The sequence below is a fragment of the Streptopelia decaocto genome (genome assembly GCF_964273445.1).
Source record: "Streptopelia decaocto genome assembly, chromosome: 17".
Classification (NCBI taxonomy): domain Eukaryota; kingdom Metazoa; phylum Chordata; class Aves; order Columbiformes; family Columbidae; genus Streptopelia; species Streptopelia decaocto.
In genome coordinates, this window is record NC_138672.1 from 8,658,842 (window position 1) to 8,678,597 (window position 19,756).

General features: G+C 52.0%; 1 protein-coding gene across 1 annotated transcript in view; it reads right to left on the reverse strand.

Annotated features, from left to right (window-relative positions):
• Positions 1 to 19,345, reverse strand: part of FAM163B (family with sequence similarity 163 member B) — a 19,723-nt gene extending 378 nt beyond the window's left edge. The window contains exons 1-3 of the mRNA XM_082067523.1: positions 19,213 to 19,345; positions 1,663 to 1,778; positions 1 to 1,477 (exon numbers count right to left, since the gene is read on the reverse strand). The exon at positions 1 to 1,477 is cut by the window's left edge and continues 378 nt beyond it. Coding sequence (XP_081923649.1) covers positions 1,085 to 1,477; positions 1,663 to 1,755 — 486 coding nt within the window. The 5' untranslated portion in view covers positions 1,756 to 1,778; positions 19,213 to 19,345 and the 3' untranslated portion in view covers positions 1 to 1,084. The remainder of the gene's footprint in view (positions 1,478 to 1,662; positions 1,779 to 19,212) is intronic.
• Positions 19,346 to 19,756: the final 411 nt, after the last annotated feature.

Sequence of the window (19,756 nt, forward strand, 5' to 3'; positions counted from 1 at the left end):
CCGAACGGCTCCTTTGCAGCTGGTTTAGTGCAGAGGGTCTGTACCTGCTGCTTTGCCCTGGCTGGGTCCAGGCTGCCCGGCTGTGGGAAATGGCTCGATGAAAAATGCAAAAGATGTGGCTTTGCCTAAAGCTAAAGAGTTTTGATCCATTCCTGGGTGGGGAGAAAGTGTCATGTCTTTTTTAAAAACAAACAAAACCCACAAATGCATGTAAAAATGTGCATGCAGGGGGAGTGGGGACATACACAGTCACACTCTTGCTTGCCCAGCTCTCGCTCAGAAGTCACGTATGGCATTCTTTGGAGCAGGGATGCTGATTATTCGGGGTGGGTACAGGTGTATTCCTCCATCCAAATTTCCACAGCCAGGTAATGCAATGGGTTTGCAACCTGCCCAGCCCAGCTCCATTGAGGGGCTGCGGGGCTGCGCCAGGGACAGGCTCTGCACCCACCGGCCATCCTAACCCTGCGGGGATCGTGCCTGTCACCCAGGAATAAACAACCAACTTGAGGAATGGGGATAGGGCAGGACTGTGCACATCACACACACACGGAGCAGTGCAGGAGGGGGTGGCAGAGGGGTGGGCAACCACAGCCCTGCTTTGCTACGGGACCCAGGAGCCGTCGGCCACAGAGTGTCCCCACACCAGGCCACCAGGTACCCACCGATGTGCTGTGTGACCCACTTGGCACCCAACCCTATGCCCCATTACTTGCTTGTCATCAGTGCTCCAGCTGAATGTTGAGGAGGAGGGGATGTTTACTCTGTATAAAAGGATGCACAATATCAAAATCCTGTTTATAAAAGAGAAAAAAAAATGCAACACAGCGCTAGAAAACCTTGCATCCCAGCTGCAACCATCCTCCCCCTCACTCCTCTTTTGGTTATTTTTTTTGCTACCCCTTTATATCACCATTTAGCACATCTCTGCCCACAGAACGTAGGAATACATTCAATTATTTTCTTCTTTTCCTTTTTCAAAACGCTCCTATGGATTCCCAAAAGTTCTCCCTGACGTTCCAAGCCCCGGCAGCAGCGGCGAGGTGCGATGTGATGCTCCGGGGCTGGGCGAGCAGCCAGCGCCTCACACATCGGTGCTGATGCTGCGGCTGCGGGAGAAGGCTTCCCGCATGGCCGAGAGGCGGTTGGGGTTGAGGGCTTGCAGGTTGGCCACGCTCACCGGCAGATCCAGATCCTCCTGGCTCACCGTCTTGTAGCTCACCCGGTCCCCCCCGTTGTGCAGCTCCTCGGGGGGCTCCTGCAGGAAGAAGGTGGGGGGCTCGAAGGGCGTGCAGCTGGGGCAGCTGGGTCGGTTCTGCGCCGGCTTCTTGCCGAAGGGTGACGAGGACGCATAGAGCGACGGCCCGTTGGTCAGCACTACGTTGCGGTTGCAGTGGAGCGGCGGGATGTGGGAGTGCACGGCGAAGTCGGGCTCCTCCTCATCTTCCTCGGATTCATCCTTCTTGCAGCAGTAGTACTGAAACGGGATGGCCGCGCAGGGCCGGGGCTCAGACAACATCCCAAACCGCCTCCCCTGTCACCAAGGGGCTGCCCCATGTGTGTCAGCACATGGGATCAGCAAGGAGGGGACAGCAGGCTGCCCACGGGCTCCTGCCACCACAGCAGCACCCTTTGGGGTCACATCCCACCCCCCAGCCTTACCTGGAGTCTACAGTAGCAGAGGACAGCGATGATACAAAGCAAAATGACAGTTGCTAATATTCCACCTGTGATGACCACGGTCCCGGCTGTCATCCGCCCTCTTCTCCATTAACAGCCTGTAAAAGTGAGCACACGGGGTGACAGGGTGCAGTGGGGGATCAGCTGGTGCTGCGACATTTAGTGAGCAGCAGCTCTGGGGTCACCCTGGGCTGATCTGCAAGTGGGAGGGGGAACCCAAGGGAAATAAAACCTTCTGCCCAGTGTCCGTGGCACCCAGTGCACCCCCCCGGCTCCTACCTGGTGGCCTAGAGCTGTGGTGATGGGGGAAGGAGCTTTGCAGTAAGGATTTCTGAGCTGTACACATTTTTTCTCTGAGCCTATAATCCATTTTCTCCATGAAAACAATGTGTTATTTTAATTTGGAATAACTGGAGCTGCTAAGTGAGCCTTTAATGACTGCAGGGACAGGCGCTCTCCCTCCCCGAGCAGCGAGCTGGGCTCCGGGATGTGTCTGCCCGGCATAGCGAGCGCCGAGCTCCTCGCCTTCACCACGGCCAAGCCGCAGCAGAATGAGAGCAAGCTCTTTGCCACAGGGTCCCTTCCAACCCAGACTATTATTTTATGATCCTATGATGCTGGGGAGACACGGACCTGCCTGCACACACCTGCAGCTGTGCAGACAGCGGCCCCGACACCGGCACTGCTCTGCAGCTAAAGCTCCAGCAGCCCTTTAGTGCTGCAAGCATCAGGCTGGGAACATGAGAAGTGACATAAATTAAGAGAGAAATCATACTCTGGCCACCTACTCTACGAGCGCTTTAACAAAGCTGGCGTCCAGCTCACGCTATCAGGTTAAAACAAAAAAACCAGCCACCCCAGCCCCAAATTACTTCAGCACCCGAGGAAAAGCAAACGTATCTGTCAGGGATTTAACCTCCTTCCAAAGAAAATAAATCGGTGTCATATTTTCAGGCGCTTAATGTCCTGCTAAAGTTGAGTAAGTGCTGAATGGATAAAGCAGTATCGCATTTTATGTTGCTGCTGAGCAGCGCTGTAGGAGGGAAGGTAATTTATAACGACGTCTGAATGCCTTCTAGCACCATGCGGCCACGGGCAAGCACTGAGCCAAATCCTGCCCTCAGTGCTTGGGCAAAATACTCTGAGGAGGCTCGGGGGGAAGGAACACAGTCAGAGTAAGGGTTTGCAAAAAAATGCATTAGTGGTTTAGAAACTATGGTTCCAGTTTAAAGAGGGATGCTCAGCCCTGCAGCCTCTCAGAGACGGGTGCTGCACCCATCAGAGAGGACCAGCATCCCAAGATGAAAGGTGGCAGGTAGGGCTCTGCCAGGGATGGCTCCTCGGCTTCCTCACCAGTTAATTAAACAGCCACCTACCCAGGGGACAAGCCAGGGTAGCACAAAGCAAGTTTTTGTGGTTTCTATCCAGTCACGGTCAGCCAGACACAGCATCACAGCCACCACTCCACCCAGGGCAAGACCATTTGCATTTCGCTCTTTTTCCTCCCATAACATACTTGTCTGATTAAAGCTGCGTACCTGGAAGCATTAAACTCTGCAAAGGGGGAGGAAAGCAGAGCGTGTGGTGGCCCATAAGCAGAACAATTCCTGTCTAGACCTCCTTTATACATTTGTTCCTAATTTCACGCTCCACAGGCTCCCAGATTCATATATTTAGTAATAAATATCCTGGTAAAAGGAAGTGCTTTGCAGCTCTGCTGTGGTCTTGGAGAAAGTATGCAGGAGCCCTGGTATGAGGAACGCAGGCACCGGGAGATGCGGTCCCAGCAGACGGTCGCTTGGCTCCATCCTCACCCCTTGGTAACATTAGGAGCCCTCGAGCTACCGAGGATGCCTGAACCCCCCCAGCCCCTCTGCCCCATCCAAATCCAGCCCCCAGCACGTCCTCCATCACTGCCAGACAGCAGGGAAGGGGCTGCGGTGGGATGCTAACCCCACACAAGCTGTTTGCCCCTGGCTCAGGAGCCCTTTGCTGTAGGGCAGTGGTCCCCAGCGCCATGGGGTGACAGGGGATGGTGCCTCTTGGGGTTACTCAGAGCTAGTTTGGGCACAGGGGAGCTTGGGTGCAATGCCTCCCCCTTCCCCAGCAACCTGCTTTATCTTGCCAGTGTGCAAAAGGCAGGTTGTGCTGCAAAAACCAAAGACATGTCACTGCATGGTTGCTACAGGCTGCTCTGGGACGAGCTGTTTGGATTTAGACACAATCCCCTGCTGCCTGCCTGCTTTTGGCAGGACACCTATTGCTGCAGCTACAGTGGCACCATCTCTGCAGTGGCTGGGATGTCTCAGAGGGAAAAAAAAATGGCCTTTTCTATTCCTTTCAACCTGGAGAAGACACAAGTAGAGCTCCCATCAGCTCCAGTCCTGGCTCAGTAGCTTCCTTCCCACTGACACCCCTGCACATCCCTGCCATAGCTGAGGACATGGGCTTTGAGGTTGTCCTGCTCACGAGGAGCCAGAGCTGCAGCAGCCTCTGCTCCCCACTACCTCTGGGCACTGGCACGAGGGACCAAGGGACCTTCCCGACATGCTGCAGCCCAACCCATAAGCAACAGAGAACAGAACAGAATTGCACTTGGCAATGCAGAAAGGAGAAGGAAGAGGGGAGGCTGAGAAATCACCCCACCCCAGCAACCCCCGGACTGCTGAGGATGCCCGGAGCAGGGAGAGGCTGCTCACAGCTGCATCTCGCTCCCAGGCCAGCTCTGCAGAGACAGGACAGACTGGCTGTGCAGCCAGGGCCTCTCGGGATGCCTGCGTGGGAGGAAGGCTCCAGAGCAGCTGGGGAGGCTGAGCTCAGCCCATCCGAGGGCTCCAGTGAACACCGAGCTAACCACGGCTCCAAAACGCTGAGCTCCAGGTGCTGGGGCACCCCAGCCACAGCTGGAGGCTGGCCTGACCCTTCCTGCTGAAGCTGTGGGAGAATGAGAGCCAGGGAATGCTGAGAAGACCACAGTGAGATTTCTCTAAGAGACCCTTAAGTGCCCACCTAAGCCATCTCCTGGGATTTACAGGTCTTAAGAACAATCTTCAGGCCAGACCTCTACCTGAAAGAGACTTCTGTCCATCCCATCCCATCGCCAGGGCAACACAGTCAACCCAAAGCCGTTTGCAGTCGCTGTAAGTGCCATCATGGCAAGCACCAAATAAAGGGAGAGCGGGTCCCACTGAAACACTGCTTGCACAAGGAGACCCTGTCTTACCTGTGAAGAGCTGTAGCCCAGGGCTTGTCCTCCTGCAGTGCTACCTGCATCCCCCAGCAGCCCTGGGACCTGCATTCTCTGCAGCCAGAAGCAGCACAGCTCTCTACTTAACGAGGAAGCTGGGAATTGCCCTTATTCACCCGTCTGCAGAAGCTGGAGATGTAAAGTAGCCAAATGAGGTAAGAAGCAACAACTGGCAGCACAGACATGAGTGCTGGGAGGATTGCTCACACCTGGTGCCCCAGCACCTGGAGCAGGCAGGAGCTTGGACCCCACCATAAAAAACACACAGAATAAACACGCAGCCAGAAACAGCCCACACACGAGGGATGCTCGGCTCAGACCCACATGAAAGCTCTGACCGCCGTTCTGCTGATCACAACAGGGGTCTCATGCGTGGTGGGGAGTGGGGATCAGCTCTGCCCCGGGCTTCCAAATGGTCAAAATGCAAAAAGGAGAAAGAAAAAGGGGAAAAAAACCTCACCCCACATTTCCCTGGGAGTGGAGGAGGACAGCAGCGTGTCCTGAAGTGACACCGTCCTGGCTCTGCTCTGCGCTAGCACAGCCCTGGCTGTGCTGTGTGCTTGGCCGAGTTGCGCGGCGCTGTGCGGGGGTGTCCTCCTGCACCCAGAATGGCCTCCGAGGGGGGAGCGACCCTGCATGGCCCCCCGGGCAGGGTCCCTCTGCCAGCTCTGAGCCTCCTCCAAGCACCATGAGCGATGGCTGCTGGGGGGTCAGCTTGCTGGGTCGCTCTGGGGAGAAGAGCCAAGGGAGAGACCTCAACGGGGGGGGATGTTCAGGTTGGGAAGATTAAGACCTATGTGGAAACTGGGAGTTGAGCAGCTGAGCACAAATCTGACCCTCTGAGATGGAGGGTCATGAGCTCTGCAAGTCTCATCCTGAGTGGGTGACAGGGCTGTTTCCAAGCTCATCCATGCACAACAAACCCTGATGCTGATGCTTCTGACCAAGCCCTCCTTCAGAAGAAAGGACAAGAGCTCAGCAAGAGGCCGGTGACATGAGAGAGCACATGAGTGATGATGCCAAGTGTCTGAGATGCTGCTTCCCACAGCTGCTGGGTCTTGCTGCCACTGCTGCTTTCCAGCCTGGAGCTCGATGCAGGCAGCATTGAGGGTCCAGGACCGTGGCCATGAGTAACAAGAAATCCCACTATAACAAACTGGCCAGTGCAGAGGACACTGAACCTGAGCTCTTGATGCTACAAAGTTTCAGGGTGAGCCTGGCTTACGGTCCCCTGTTGCCCCACTGGTGCCACGTCAGTGCTACAGCTCTGCCCAAGGGCAAACCCTGGAGAGCATCCGGAGGTGGGAAAGCAGCAAATAAGTTAGAAGCCAAAAACCCAGTTTTGTGGCAAATACAGCCTTATTTCTGCATTTCCCCCAGTTCCTGTAATCCTACCCAGTCAATGAATAAGAGCCGGGCTGCTAGGAACAGCTGGGCAGCGTGCCAGCAGAAGACTTTGCGTTTACGGAGCCAGCGGACAGAGCAGCTGCCAGAAACACAGGCAGAGAACGTGGCTTTCCATATGAAAAACACTTTCAAGCAGAAGGCCTGCATCACTTTTGTTTGCTTTCTCTCTCTCGCACTCCTGGCCTGGGGGCTGATGCTCTATGCAAAGAGCAGGGATTGAAACAGCCAGGTTTGATGGAGGGTGGGCTGAGGAAGGGGCACGTGGGGGCTCAGTGTCTGCAGACCCATCGCTTTGACAAGAGCAGCTGAGCACACAACACAAGGACAAGATGAGACACGTCTCATCAATCAATGCTTCCTCATCTCAGCACAAGTGCTGCCCATGTGGGACCCCCTGCACCTCCAGGCACCCCGTACTCCAAGTTGCTTTTCAACATTTTATAAGCAGAGGGCACTTAACTCCCTGAAGTGCCCTGTTTGGAGAATGCTACTCACAATTTCATGGTCTCATCCATAGCAGACAGGTCCTTTGGGGTGCTGGAGGCTGCATCTGCACCCACTGGGACTGCACTCACCCCAGTATCTGCTCGGACACTGGTCTTTTGCAGAGCGGCTCCTGCACTCGGTGCTTTCCCTGTGTTGAAAATGGGGGTTTGCACCACTAGTGACAGTCCCTGGAATAAGAAGGATTTTTGGAAGTGAGTTTATGGACACTGAAGAGGGCTCCAGCACCTGGGAGATGCAGCCAGGTCTGGGCTGGCACCTGCAGCCTGTGACACTGCCATGGGCTTTCAAATGACAAATCAGAATGAGAAGCAAAACATTTTACACCCACTTGAAACTGCATGTCCCCTTCTGGTGGCTTTAGAGCAGTTACCTGGGTTGAAGCCAATTACAGAGGTCATTGATATCCTTACAGAAGTGACACACAGCTGACGGTTCAGCTAAGCCTGCAGTGACCCTGCTGGGACAGACCCTGATATTTCAGCTCCCACTGATGTCCAGACCAGAAACAACACATTTCAAAGGCAATCTATCCAGAGTGCCTGATAAATTATTCAGCAGATGGGACATGGCTGGAATAGTGCTGAGCTCTGCAGAACAGGATCCCACTGCACAGGGTGGCTTGGGCAGGGCTGGGGTGGCAGCTCGGGGCTGTGCTGGGGACCAGGGCTTGCAGGATGACTGGGAACAGCCTAGGGCAGGCGGACAACACCACGGCAATGGGAAGGTGATGAGAGCTGGGGTGCGGGAGAACCCTCTCCACCCGCAGGCACTGGCTCGGTGCTCTCTTGTGCAGGTTTTAGTGCCCTGGCAGTGAGAGTTCAGCCTGGAGGTTCAGGCTCATGTACAATGAGCACTGGGCTGATACGGGGATGTATCCCCTGGATTTGCATCAATCATAACCCACTATAAACTCCTCCAAAGGTCTGGAAGGGCCAGGGACTGTTCCCCTCCTCTGTGTCCATTCTCAGCCCCTCACAGCCAAGAAACGCTCCCTTGGTGCTCCCCGAGCGGTGCCGATGGCTGAGCTGGGGAACGGAGACGATCAAATGCCACAGCAACCTGCTCCTGTCTGCTCTGATTATCATCCCATATAACCGGATATAATAACGATCACATGTATCATTAAACCCCACAATTTTATAATCCAAAGTGTTTTGTTAAATACGGCACAGCAGCCCAAAAACTCCTAGAAAAGCCACTGCTTTTCCAATGAGTCGTGTAGGTTTTTTTCCATATGCTGAGGACACACCGTATGCGTGTCCCTGCCAGGCTGTCCTGCACAAGAGCTGCTCATCACCCCCAAAACCCAGCAAAGGGGGCCCAGGCTATTCAGGAGAGACATCACACACCAACAGCCACTCCAAATGTTCAGTTTTCCACAAGCTTAAAAAACCCAGAAGTTCATGGGACAATGAGGGATCCCCTTCTGCCAATTATCACTATTAGGTTTTAAAACAGAGATTGGCACTTAGCGAGCCGTCTGAATTTTCAGCACACTTAAGCAGGCTGCCTTCAAAGCGAATTGGTCTCGGGGCTGCCTGCCCCAGCAGGGCACAAGAGGGAATATGTGCTCTGCAATAATGAGGCAATAATGTCATTTAATACAACCAAATCACGCCTAATGAAAAATAATATTTGCACAGCTCATCAAAGCAGCATTGAGGCTTACTAAGCACAACTCCAGGCATGAATTTAAATGACTGCAGATGCTAAACGGAGTGCAACGGTGCGGCTGGGGAAGGACAGGGGAAAATGCTGAATCACCTGGATGGTGTGTGTGCTGCCCTTGGGAATGTCCCTTCCAGTGCCCCTGGGACATCACGAAGGTGCTGCTGTCTCCCTGGGATTAGGGAAAGTGTCTGCAGACACCTCAGCATGGTCTGGAATAAAGCAGGGTATATTCACACTGTTCTGCCATTCTGACCCTCTGTAAAACTGTACAACCACATCCTAAAAAGCATCCATAGGGATGCTGTTGGTATTGTTAGGGATGCTATTGGTATCGATAGGGATGCAATCAGTATCAATAGGGATGCAATCAGTATCAATAGCATACTAGCAACTCAGCACTGCCCAGCGCTGCATCCCTGCATACCAGCCCTATGCTGGCCTCAGTCCAGGGGAGGTAAACCCAAAGCCAGGCCTAAGGAAGGAACTGGGACAGACACGATGGACTTGCCTGCAGGTCCAACCCCGTGCAGGGTGAACTGGCACGGCCAGTCGGGCTCTGTCAGGATTCGAGAGCTGCTGTCAAACCACGCCAGAGGGTTTTACCCTCCCCAGTCCCACCTTTCACTGCCCAAACAATCACACTTTGCTTAAGTACCAGGAATTATTTCCATACATGAGCTGGAAAGCAGGCTGTAATCCCAAACACACATAAGCAGCCTAAACTCCTTCAAAAAAAAAAAGAAAAAAAGGAAGAAAGACAGGCTGTCTTTCCACCCTGCATCATTTAATCACCTCCTGAATTATGATTTAGTCTCCCTGAGATATTAGCATTAGAGAGAGCAGGTTTTGGTATTAGCAGCTTCAGATAAGCTACTGTAATCACTGCTGAGTGGGAAATAAAGTGGGGTGGGGAGCCAACTTCTAGCAGGACAGTTTTGCAGGCTGGAAATGTCCCCTGGCCAACCCGAAAAGCTTGTATTGGATTACTGAGAACTAACAAATCTTACTCCTGACCAGTACTTTTTCCTGCAATTCACTGAGCAGGTCTTGCTCCTTCTCCATCACAATCCCACGGGACAGCACAGTACCAAAGGTGGAAAAAAGGGAATTTATCCTTCTGAAAGAGCAACTCTTTCCAGAATTGCTCCATTCACCTGGATTTTGAAAGCGACCACCCAGCATGTCCCAGGGATGAGCTCTCAGGGCTGCCTGAACAACCACTCAGGCAACAGCAGCCCCAGCTGGGATCTCCACAGAGATATACATTGCTGCCTTAAAGAAAAAAAAATCACAAGAAAAAAGGGTAGGGAGTTTCCATAGCTACAGCTTTACATTGCTCTGGCAAAAGCTCAGGTTCAACCCATGGAACGCGAAGCAAACAGAGTGTTTTTCCCACTCCAGCCCAGCAAGGTAGTGTGGTGTGTGAATAAAGAAGAGAAGAGGGGAGAGAGAACTCAGTGATTTTGGAAATAATGCAGTGGACCTGCAGAGATTTAGTGCTGCCGCCAATGCAGAGGCACTGTCCCCAAGACCTGGCAACGTGGGGCTTGTCTTGCTTCATATCTGTGCCTTGGACAACGTCACTTTGGGCTGGTGTCAGCACCACGGCTCGCGGGGAAGGACGCGCACAATTGCAAACTGCTCTGATCATGAACAAGAGGGCGATGGGCTGCCTCACTGCTTGTGACCAGGAGTTTTCCTACAGGCAGTAAAATCTCCTTATGTTATCCTTTTAAATAAGGATTTATCATTGCTGCATCAGGGGAATTAATACAGACCCGTCTGAGAGGGTAATTTTCGGATTCTTGGCAACTTACACTGAACCGGTTCCAGTAAATTTTCCTTTTTGTCCTCACCTTAATTTTGTTACAGCTTTTCCTGGGAGATGAGAGAGGGAAGTATTTAACTCAGAGGAAAAAGAAACCCCACAGCAACAAAATCATAAGCAAAAAAAAGTGGAAAAGATAAAGTAATTCATACAGCTCAGCTGATAACTGTCATTAGATGAACAAAGACACCGAGAAAACCTTCACACAAATTGCTCTACTCAAAACCACGTGGGCTTAACAGAGCTGCTGCGATCAAATGTTTGAAATATCGACTGTTCCCAGGGACAGCATCTTTCAGAAATCAAAACACACGTGATGGATCTTTTTGCCCAGCGTCAGCACCGGGACGCCGCAAGCCCTGTCTTTGAAATGACTCCTGGATACTCGAGAGGCCATTGAGAGGGCCGCGGGGGTTCCTGCTCCCCGCACGCAGGCTCCGCCGTCCCCTCGCCAGCCCCAGGAGACAAAGCAAGGCTACCGCCAACACGGGAAACCGAGGCAGGCTGTTCCCACCACATCTGCCCATAACCCCCAAGGATGCGCAGGCAAAAATGCCTCCAACCCTCCTGGAAAGCAGGAGGAGACTCGCACCCCAGTGCTGCCCCAACTTCACTCCCGAATCCCAGCTGAATTGCACCTTTTTTCACTTGCACAGCGAGCTCACGGCACTTGAACATGTTTGCTTGAGCTCGTTGGGAAGCAGGTGTGTCATACCATTAAATAACACTTTCTGCCCCAGAGCTGTTGGGATGAAATGGGAACCCATAACCAAAGTAGCTCTCTAGACATCACCCTGGCCATGTCGATGCTGTAGAAACACAACGAGCATGCTATTAACAGCCTGCCTCAATGGTAAACCAGGCACAAACCTGCTTAATGGATAAATTTAAGTCTTACAAAACCCAGACCTGCAAATGCGAGCATCTTCGCTGCCCTGTGCCTGGTTAGCTCATCAAAACGCAGACACCCCGCTCGCAATGCAGCTCTGCCAGCAGGAGATGCCCCTCGCAAGGTTAAACAGACCAGGGTCTCCTCTGGGAACTGGGAATATATTCACTGCTTCCCAAACCACCGGCCTGTTGAATAAACCACCCTGCAACCTGGCTGCCTCTGCTTCTGGGCTTGACAGCGGAGAGACCAGGCAGCACATGGGAGCCCTGGAATTTCTGCTGCGATCACACGGTGCCTCAGTTCTGCTTCTGGCTGGTTTAATTAGGACATCATGAAACCACACAAGTTTGTGATGTTTGGGTTACATGGCAATGTTAGCATCCCTATCAACCAAAGCACTTTTTCTTTTCAGGTTCCTGCAAATGTTCTCCTTTGTATTCAGTTTTGGAAACCTTCTCTTTTTGAGCAAAACCCAGCACTGGCTACAGCAACAGCGTGCCGGTGTTACACATTTCTGAGGCTGGGCAACTCTAATCCTCTGCAGCCATAGCCCAGCAATATTCATGTTTTATATTTACTACCAATCAAATCAGACAGTATTTTAAAAGCCAACCCTTGGTCTGCCAATATATCATAATATTTACAAAGGTAGCCAGAAAGCAATTAAGATCAGTGCTTGGTTTCTCAGAAACCAGTATCACAGTTTTGTGTTTTCTGTAACCTATGTTGTTTTATTTAAAAATACACCAAAAACAAAGATGTGATGCCAGAAACGCAAGGGAAAATATGCGCACCCAAGAAAACCCCACTTTCTGTGGGCTGAATCTGCTCCCACGAGCTACCGTGAGAATCAGAAATAATCCTTGGGAAGTCAGTAATGCTAAACTGTTGCAAATCAGAAAAAGCAAGCTGGAACTGTCTTAATATTAATTGCATAAATATTATGCTTGTCTTTATCTCAGGAGGCGCTGCCTGCCCAGGGGATGTCACATCCAGGCTGCCCGGGAGGGATAAAGAGCAGCCGGGCTCATCCCACCCACGGACCTGGGTTGAAGCAGCCGTGGAGGGGTTTGAGAAACACCTTTTGAAGACTTCAGTGCATTTGGATGGGGAATGGGGGGGACACACGTTCCTGGCAGAGCTGTGGCCACGAGCAGCAGCTTCTTGCCTGTCCCTGTTTGCACAAGGAAAGCAGTTGCGAAGGAAACCCATGGGACCGACAAAAGTTTGAATTACTCCCCCCGGTCCCTCCTTTGTGTAATATAACAATAAAAACTCAAAATTTGCCTAACAGCAAGCACAAATCAACACTTTTTATCCGACTCCACTCCCACTCTCGCAGCACGGCTATTTTTCCCCAGATCCCACCACTAATCTTCCCGGGGCTTAGCTACCCAGCAGGCGACACCAATCAAACCGAGACACCTCCTTTTCCTTCCATATTAGAGCCTTAGAAATTGCATCCCTGTAAATCCCCGCTCGCATGCCTTGCAGAGGGACAGGGAACAGATCCCCAGCAGCCAGGCCACGCATTGCCCAGGCCACCCTCCCACAGCACTTGCTCCAAAAATGAGCCTCTGGCAGCCTCAATACTATATTATTTTCTGCAGGGGGAGTATAGCTTGGATCACCACAAAAGGCATCACGTCTCGCTATGTAACTCACGTATATTGTGTTAACTAAAGAGCAACAACGTGCATGCTATTGTTCTGCGGCTGCTTTCTCCAGCCGATTTTACAGTGGAGCCAAATCGCAGCAGTTATTTGCATCAAAGGAGAGCTGCTCTTGACTGTCAATCAATTTAAATATTTAAGGGTTGAATCGATTTAAATATTTAAGGGTCGGGATGTTTTTCTTAAGTAAACCTTGTCTGTACCCTGTAATCCATCCCACGGTGTTTGTGGGAAGGAAGAACGAGCATCTGTGAAACGCACAAGCTGTAATCCAGCAACGAAGGCTGGTAACAAGTAAAGGAGAGAGTTAACGGTTTGCCAAAGCTCAGACAGGACCCACGACTGGTCTTAAAACAAATCCACACTGAGAGCAAAAAAAATCCAGCTGTAGACTGCATGGCAAAGCCCAAGCAACAACCTCTGCTTAAATGGGGATCAAACGTGGGCTCTGTACTGGGATTGCACTGTCCCTGCTGGTCAGCTCAGAAAATACTGTGTTATTTCCTAGGGAAAAAAACCCAAACAACCCAGAGGAGCGAAGGTGGAATACTGGGAATAAAAATAAGCAAAGCTATTTGTAGGTAAGCTATTTTTCTCACAGGAAACGGTGCCTGTAAGTGGATGTTTTAGCAGATCTGAGATTCACATGCTGTAGCGCAGCCGCTTCAGGGACTCGTCTGGCACTTGCCTGTGAACACCCTCTGTCTCCAGGCACGCTCCGGCATCATCACAGCAAACACCCGCCTCGATGGAGCCTGTGTATCATCCTTTACAACAAAATCTAAGACATCTCCCTGTTGTGATTGGTGCCAGTTTATGAGTCTTTGAATCTCATTTTGATCAACTTCAGTCTAAGTGACCCAAGATGGGGAGAGGTCGAGGGCAATAACAACTTCTGGATCCATCACAAGGCTGTGCTGTCCCCAGAGGGTTTCAAAGCAGCCACATCACCCAGAATCCTGGGTATTTATCTTCCCCCAGGCAGCCAGTTTCCTTTCATTAATGCTGATGTGTTTTCCCCTTTAACCTCAAACAGCTCGAAACTCCAAGTGAATAAAGAGACAACATGGCTTTGACTGATGCCAGCTCCGCAGGTATGAGCAGAGCAGGCAGTGCTACAAGAGGCCACTTTTGTTCATTATTGTCCAGCCTAGATTTTCAGGCAGCTGAGGAACACGGGACTGTTCTGCATAGAAGAAAATGAAACCACAAAGGGCTTTTCCTCCCAGATTGCTACCAGCTCCCTCCAGCAGAAAGGAAGGAAATCCCAGCCGTGTGGTGCACCTGCTGCTTGCAATTCCCCCAATATAATGAGCTTATGAGCTTCGGCGGCTCAGACCCTTTGATGAACTTGTACCTATAGAAAAGCCATAGAGTGGCCTCAAAGCCACACCTGGAGCTGGTGGTGCCAAGGGCTTCATCCCCTGCCTGGCGAGAGGATCATCTCATTTATCCCCTGCCCAAGAGAGGCCAACCAGTGCAGCCTTGGAAGAGCCTGGGCTGGAGAACAATGGGGGAGACCATGACATGATTTTCTCCCCATCACGGCTCTCAGAGGGGCATAAAATTAACGGTGAGAATTAACTCTGTTTGCCCTGGGGCCAAGGTAAGGAGCCAGGAGAGATTTCTGGCAGGAAAGCGTGCAGATGCGAGGCTGGTGTGAGTGACAGCAAAGCCACATCTCCTTCCTTCTGCCGCATGTGAGCAGCATCCTTGTCACCTGGGTGCGGGCAGGGGATGATGGCTGGTGCTTTCCTTCTGCCAAAAATTCACCAGCCTTTTTTTCAATAAGAAGGCTATTAAGTGAACAGGGACGTGACAAATAAAGACGTGGGCTGCTGAGTGTCTCCTCCAGCGGCCTCGCTGAGCCCCCCTCTCCCTGCAGAGCCGCCCACCCTCATCTCAGGTGCTCAGAGGCTATTGCTTTACCCGCTTCTAATAACATTTATTTTCTTTTCAAAGCCTCAGGGAGGACTCTTTCTCTCCCCCCCCCTGCTGATGTGAACCCTGCTGCCCTATTATGCTGATCTGAGACTTTTTTTGACTGTTGAACTGCTGGTGGTCTCCCCTACATCCCCCGTCTGTGCCCCCCAGCCTGCTCTTCCCACAGCCAGGTGCACAATTCCCAGGCTTGATCTGACTGAACTAAAAAGAAAAACTCACGTTTTCAGGTTGGATCAGGTCCCTGGCCTGACAAGGATGGGCTGAGACTTGCTTTTGAGTTTCTGGCAACTTTCCTCTAAAATGTCCTTCACAAAAAGGCAATTATCACAGTGCCATTAAGGCTTTCTCCATTGCACAGCCAGATAACTCACTAGGAGTCTTTTGAAATAACCTTTAAACAATAGATCCTGTCTTGTTTACTGAATGTTTCTGAACTCAACAGTAATGCATCCAGATGTCACCCGTGTCTACCGTAGGCCTAACTATTTCTGGAAACAACACCAAGGGCAAATTGCTTGGATAACGTCAGATATTGTTGCAGAGAGAATGTGACAAGTTTTCATCTCTTTGCTAAAAGCTGGGGACCAGAGAGACGTTTCCCAGGGCGGCAGAGCTGTGTGCACCTTCAGCTCAGCATCCCTCCTGCAGCCCATGGGCAGGTACAAGCAGCACACGCTTTCCAGCTGGGGAGAAAATCAGCGTTGCTGTCAAGCAAAGCTCAGCAAGCTCACAATCTGCCATGCTGGGTGACATGTCGCTGCGGGTGGCTTTTGTCCTGGAGGTAAGAGATGAGGAGTTGCCTTCAGGGCCAAGTGAACTCAAGGAAGATGTCTCGGCCCGTCTTGTGCCATTATTCTGAATGAAGCCAAACACCAGCTCTGGCCCACCATGGGTGCTTGTTTCAACAAGCAAGATCAAACTCTGTCTGAAGTGACAGAGTAAACGAACCCCCTCCAGCCCAGCTCTAATCTTGTCTCCACTCCGTGCTCTGCCAAGAGGAGCATGAGTACACAGCCAGGGAGATGCCAGCATCTCCCAAGAGCATCCCAGGCTGATGCTTACACTGTTGTCCCCCTGATTCCACTGAGAAATCCACACTCCTGGCCAAGGAGGACAAGACAAAATCTTCGGTGTTTAGATTTTGGTCTAAATCAGCCCCGCTCCCATCCCACCTCCACGCTGCCTCTGACACGGGCACCTTGAGAACCGCACAGTCCATGGGAGCCAGGTCCTTGCTCTGCTGCCCTGAACAAGTCATGGCTATTATTAAGCTTTCAAGGGAGAAGTGGGTTCAAGGATGCATCAAAATATTATTATGACTTGTAATTTGTTTCCTGATCTTCCCAGCTGACCTCTGCCCGGGGCTGTTCTCGTGGGGATCACAGGCTCCCCAGGTTCCTGACATCCCAGCCTTGACAGATTGGCCTCAGCTGTGATCTGTAGCTTGAAGGTCTGAAGAGGATCAGAGTCCATCACCCAACATATTTGTCATCCCTCTGCCAATGTGTGGTGCTGGGATATATACTTTTTTCTCAGGCAAAGGACAAACCACTCCTGCCTACTGTAATAAATTAGGTGATGAGGAGATAACAGACAACGACACGGGAAGAAGTGTAAATTAGAATGGGAACAAGCTGCAAGTTCAACCTCAACACCTGCCACTTCTCCTTCATTCCTTCCCTGCTCTTCTTCAATGTTCTAAGTTGCATCACAAGCTGTGCCTGCCAGAGCCCTGCCAGCAACAAGCACCTCTTCACTGGCCACGTCCTTCTCCATATCCATGACAACACGACAGCCAGGTACCAGAACACGATGAGTGAGAAGGCACCGAGTTATCCCCATCTCTTACACCAGCACTAATACCGCTAAGCACTGCGCAGCCAAATGAAAATCTCCAAGTTACATAAATACCTCACAGCTTGGCCAGCTGCAAAACCCCTCATGGACCCACGTGCTGGGCAGCGAGGACATAACCTGCTGTGCCCAAAGGTCAGTGGCACAGGCTTCTTCAGCTCATGAGGATGCAACTAAGTTCTCTAAGCTGCACATAAATGCCCGAGGGCATTAAGCACCTTTATCTCTTTGCATCTGCCTCCAGCAAAACTTTTAAATGATGCTAAGGAGGGTGCTTAGGTACAGCTGCAGGGTGGGCAAATATTCTTCAGCTTTAGACATGGGAATACTTCTAGAAAGACTTGGGTCAACATGCCACTGACAGCGAGCGGGTCCACTGTCCCTCAGCCACTTTGGAATGTGTTCTCCTGAGATCGCAAGGCTTGTGAGCCTAAACCTTCAGGTTTAGCTCTTGTGTCACCTACACGAGCGTTTTGGGACTGCTGCAGTCTCAATGGAAAAAGATCGAACTACCAGGCTTTGCTGGAAAGCAAAGAGAAACACAGCAGAGATACAGCCAGTAACCACGGCACTGGTAATGTTCTGCAACTCTTTTGTGCTCAGGTAGGCTCAGGTATTTAAGAACTGCCTGTATTTGTAATCTGCATTCACTGACAAGACAGCAGAAAGGAACAAATGCTGTTTCTTTCCTTTCCCTTCGCATCCCCACATCTTTCATAAGTGACAACCAACATACTGAAGGGTGATAAATCAACACAAGCCACTTTGTGGGGGATTTTGTTGAAGTTCTTTATATCTACTGAGCAACAGCACCATTCCCTAAGAGGTCCTGTCATCGTTCTGAACAGCAATCCTGACACGCAGAGGAAGGAGGTTACACTTCTAATTACAGCTGCATGGTCTTTAAGGTGTTTGAAATCTCTTTTCACCAACTGACAGCCGTAATGCATCTCTCTGCTCATTTCAGAATAGATGAAAACCAACCACAAAAGGTTGCAAACAACCTTTCGTTATCTAAACGCCACTGCAACGGGCCACGTGCTTAAATACAGGTGTGTGGATAGTTCAGGCACTTAGTTCATGCACAATTCATGTAAACTATTTTCCCTTAACAGGAATACTTGACAACAAGATACAATTACTAAAAAACCCCCTTCGTTCTGGGTACTTTTGCTCAAACGAGGTCACTCAGGAGCACTGTCTGCACTCTGAACATTGGGATCTTTGCCAGGTTTCCTAAAACGACAGGCATCCATCATGAATGACTGAAGCGCATGATTTTACCATCTAGGTTTTATGCTGATTTCACTGCTCATTTTAGGCTGGAAGACAATCTGTTGAACCTCCAAGTGCAGTCTTCTCTTACCTTTAATTTATTCTGTCAGAAAACTGTCTACCTTAATGAGTATGAGCACACCCCCACTACCTTCCTAGTTTGGTGATCTGTTATGTCAAATATAAATAATCCTGTCTGAAACCACTCGATACAGGGAAATGAAAAGCCATCTTCCCTTGGGGGATTTCTTTCTCCCTCCCACAGCCCCCCCGAGCCTGCAGACTACCTTTTAATGCACCGAACAACGTCCATGTGTTTCTGAGAGCGCAGACCTAGACAGCTGCTGTTTTAACCAAATACTGCCAACACCAACCTACAAATAATTATGCTATCGCCTTCCTCACATTTACTTCTGGATTCCTCTCCATCACCATTGCTTCATGGTGTGTGAGCCAGTGAGCTGGTTTGCTGCCTAACCTGGGCCTGGGGTGCTCTCTACAAACTCATCTGGATGGATGGGGGGTTTCTATGTCCTTTGGGGCCAGGACACAAGATAGGAACAAACCCTTGTCTTAGACACACGGCTCCAGGTGAGATGCCCAGCCAGCCTACCCAGAGGCCAGTCCCAGCCCCACGAGCTGTCCCCCGGGCACAGAAGGACACAACCCGCACACCCAGGCAGGGCACAGGATGGGGGCAGCTTTCCCACCACATCCCTGAGAGATGCTTTCCTGATCTCCTTCAAAGGCACAGTTTTGAAACTAAAGATGCTGCAGAACCAGAAAAAAACAAGCCTGGAGCACCCTTATATTTTTCATCCTGGTCTAAGGTGGTGGGACTTAACCAGCCTCCCGAGACAGGCTATCGGGGAGCGGATGCCGTGCTGTTCTCCATGTCCCTATTCGCTCTGTCTCCCCCCTCCAAATCCCTTCCCAGCCCCAACTCTCGCAGCCGGGGTCTCCTCTGCCTGCTCCCCTTGCCGGTGTTTCCCCGGGATGCGGGGCTTAGCTGCCGGTTGCCCCGGAGCAGCAATCCCACCCCTGCTAAAAAGCAGTTTAGGATGCACCGGGAAGAGGAGGAGGGGGGAGAGAGAGAGAAGTAAACAAGGCGAAAGCATCGCCAAAGACCCCAGCGTTGCGAAGGACGGGGAGCAGGACTCCGGGTGAAGCCGGGGAAGGTCCCTCAGCGAGCGGCGGAGCCTCCGCGCCGCTGCCCTTTCCCCTCCCCGCTTACCTTCAAACGGGGGAATTGTGCCGGATCTCTCGGGTGAGGACCGCGTTTCCCGAAGTCTCCGGCTCGGAGAGCCTCAACGCAAAAATAAAAAGACGCCAGCTCACGGTGCCGAGCAGCCCAGCCGGCAGCAGCCACCCTCTCGGCACATGGCCGGGCCCGGCAGCAGCGGCTCTGCGGGGGAGCGCTCCCTCCCTCCCCGCCCCGCGCCCCAGCGCCGCCGGGGCCGCCAATGACGGCGGCGGGAACGGAGCGGAGCGGCGCCCCCCCACCTCCCCCCGAGCCCCGCACCGGGGCCGCACGGGCAGCGACGCGTGCTGCCGGCCCCCCCGCACCGCCCCCCATCCCCCCGGGCCGCGCCGGAGCGGGAGGCGGACACGGCGGGGGTGTGTGTGTGTGTGTCCCGCACCCCCGGGATGCGGGTCTGCCCCGCAGTCGGGTCTCGGCTCCCGCACTGGGGGGAGAAGAAGGGCCGGACCCAAGGACCCATTCGTAGAACCGGGTCACCCCCCCACAGAGCCAGGGGACACGCCGGTTTGCCCGAGAG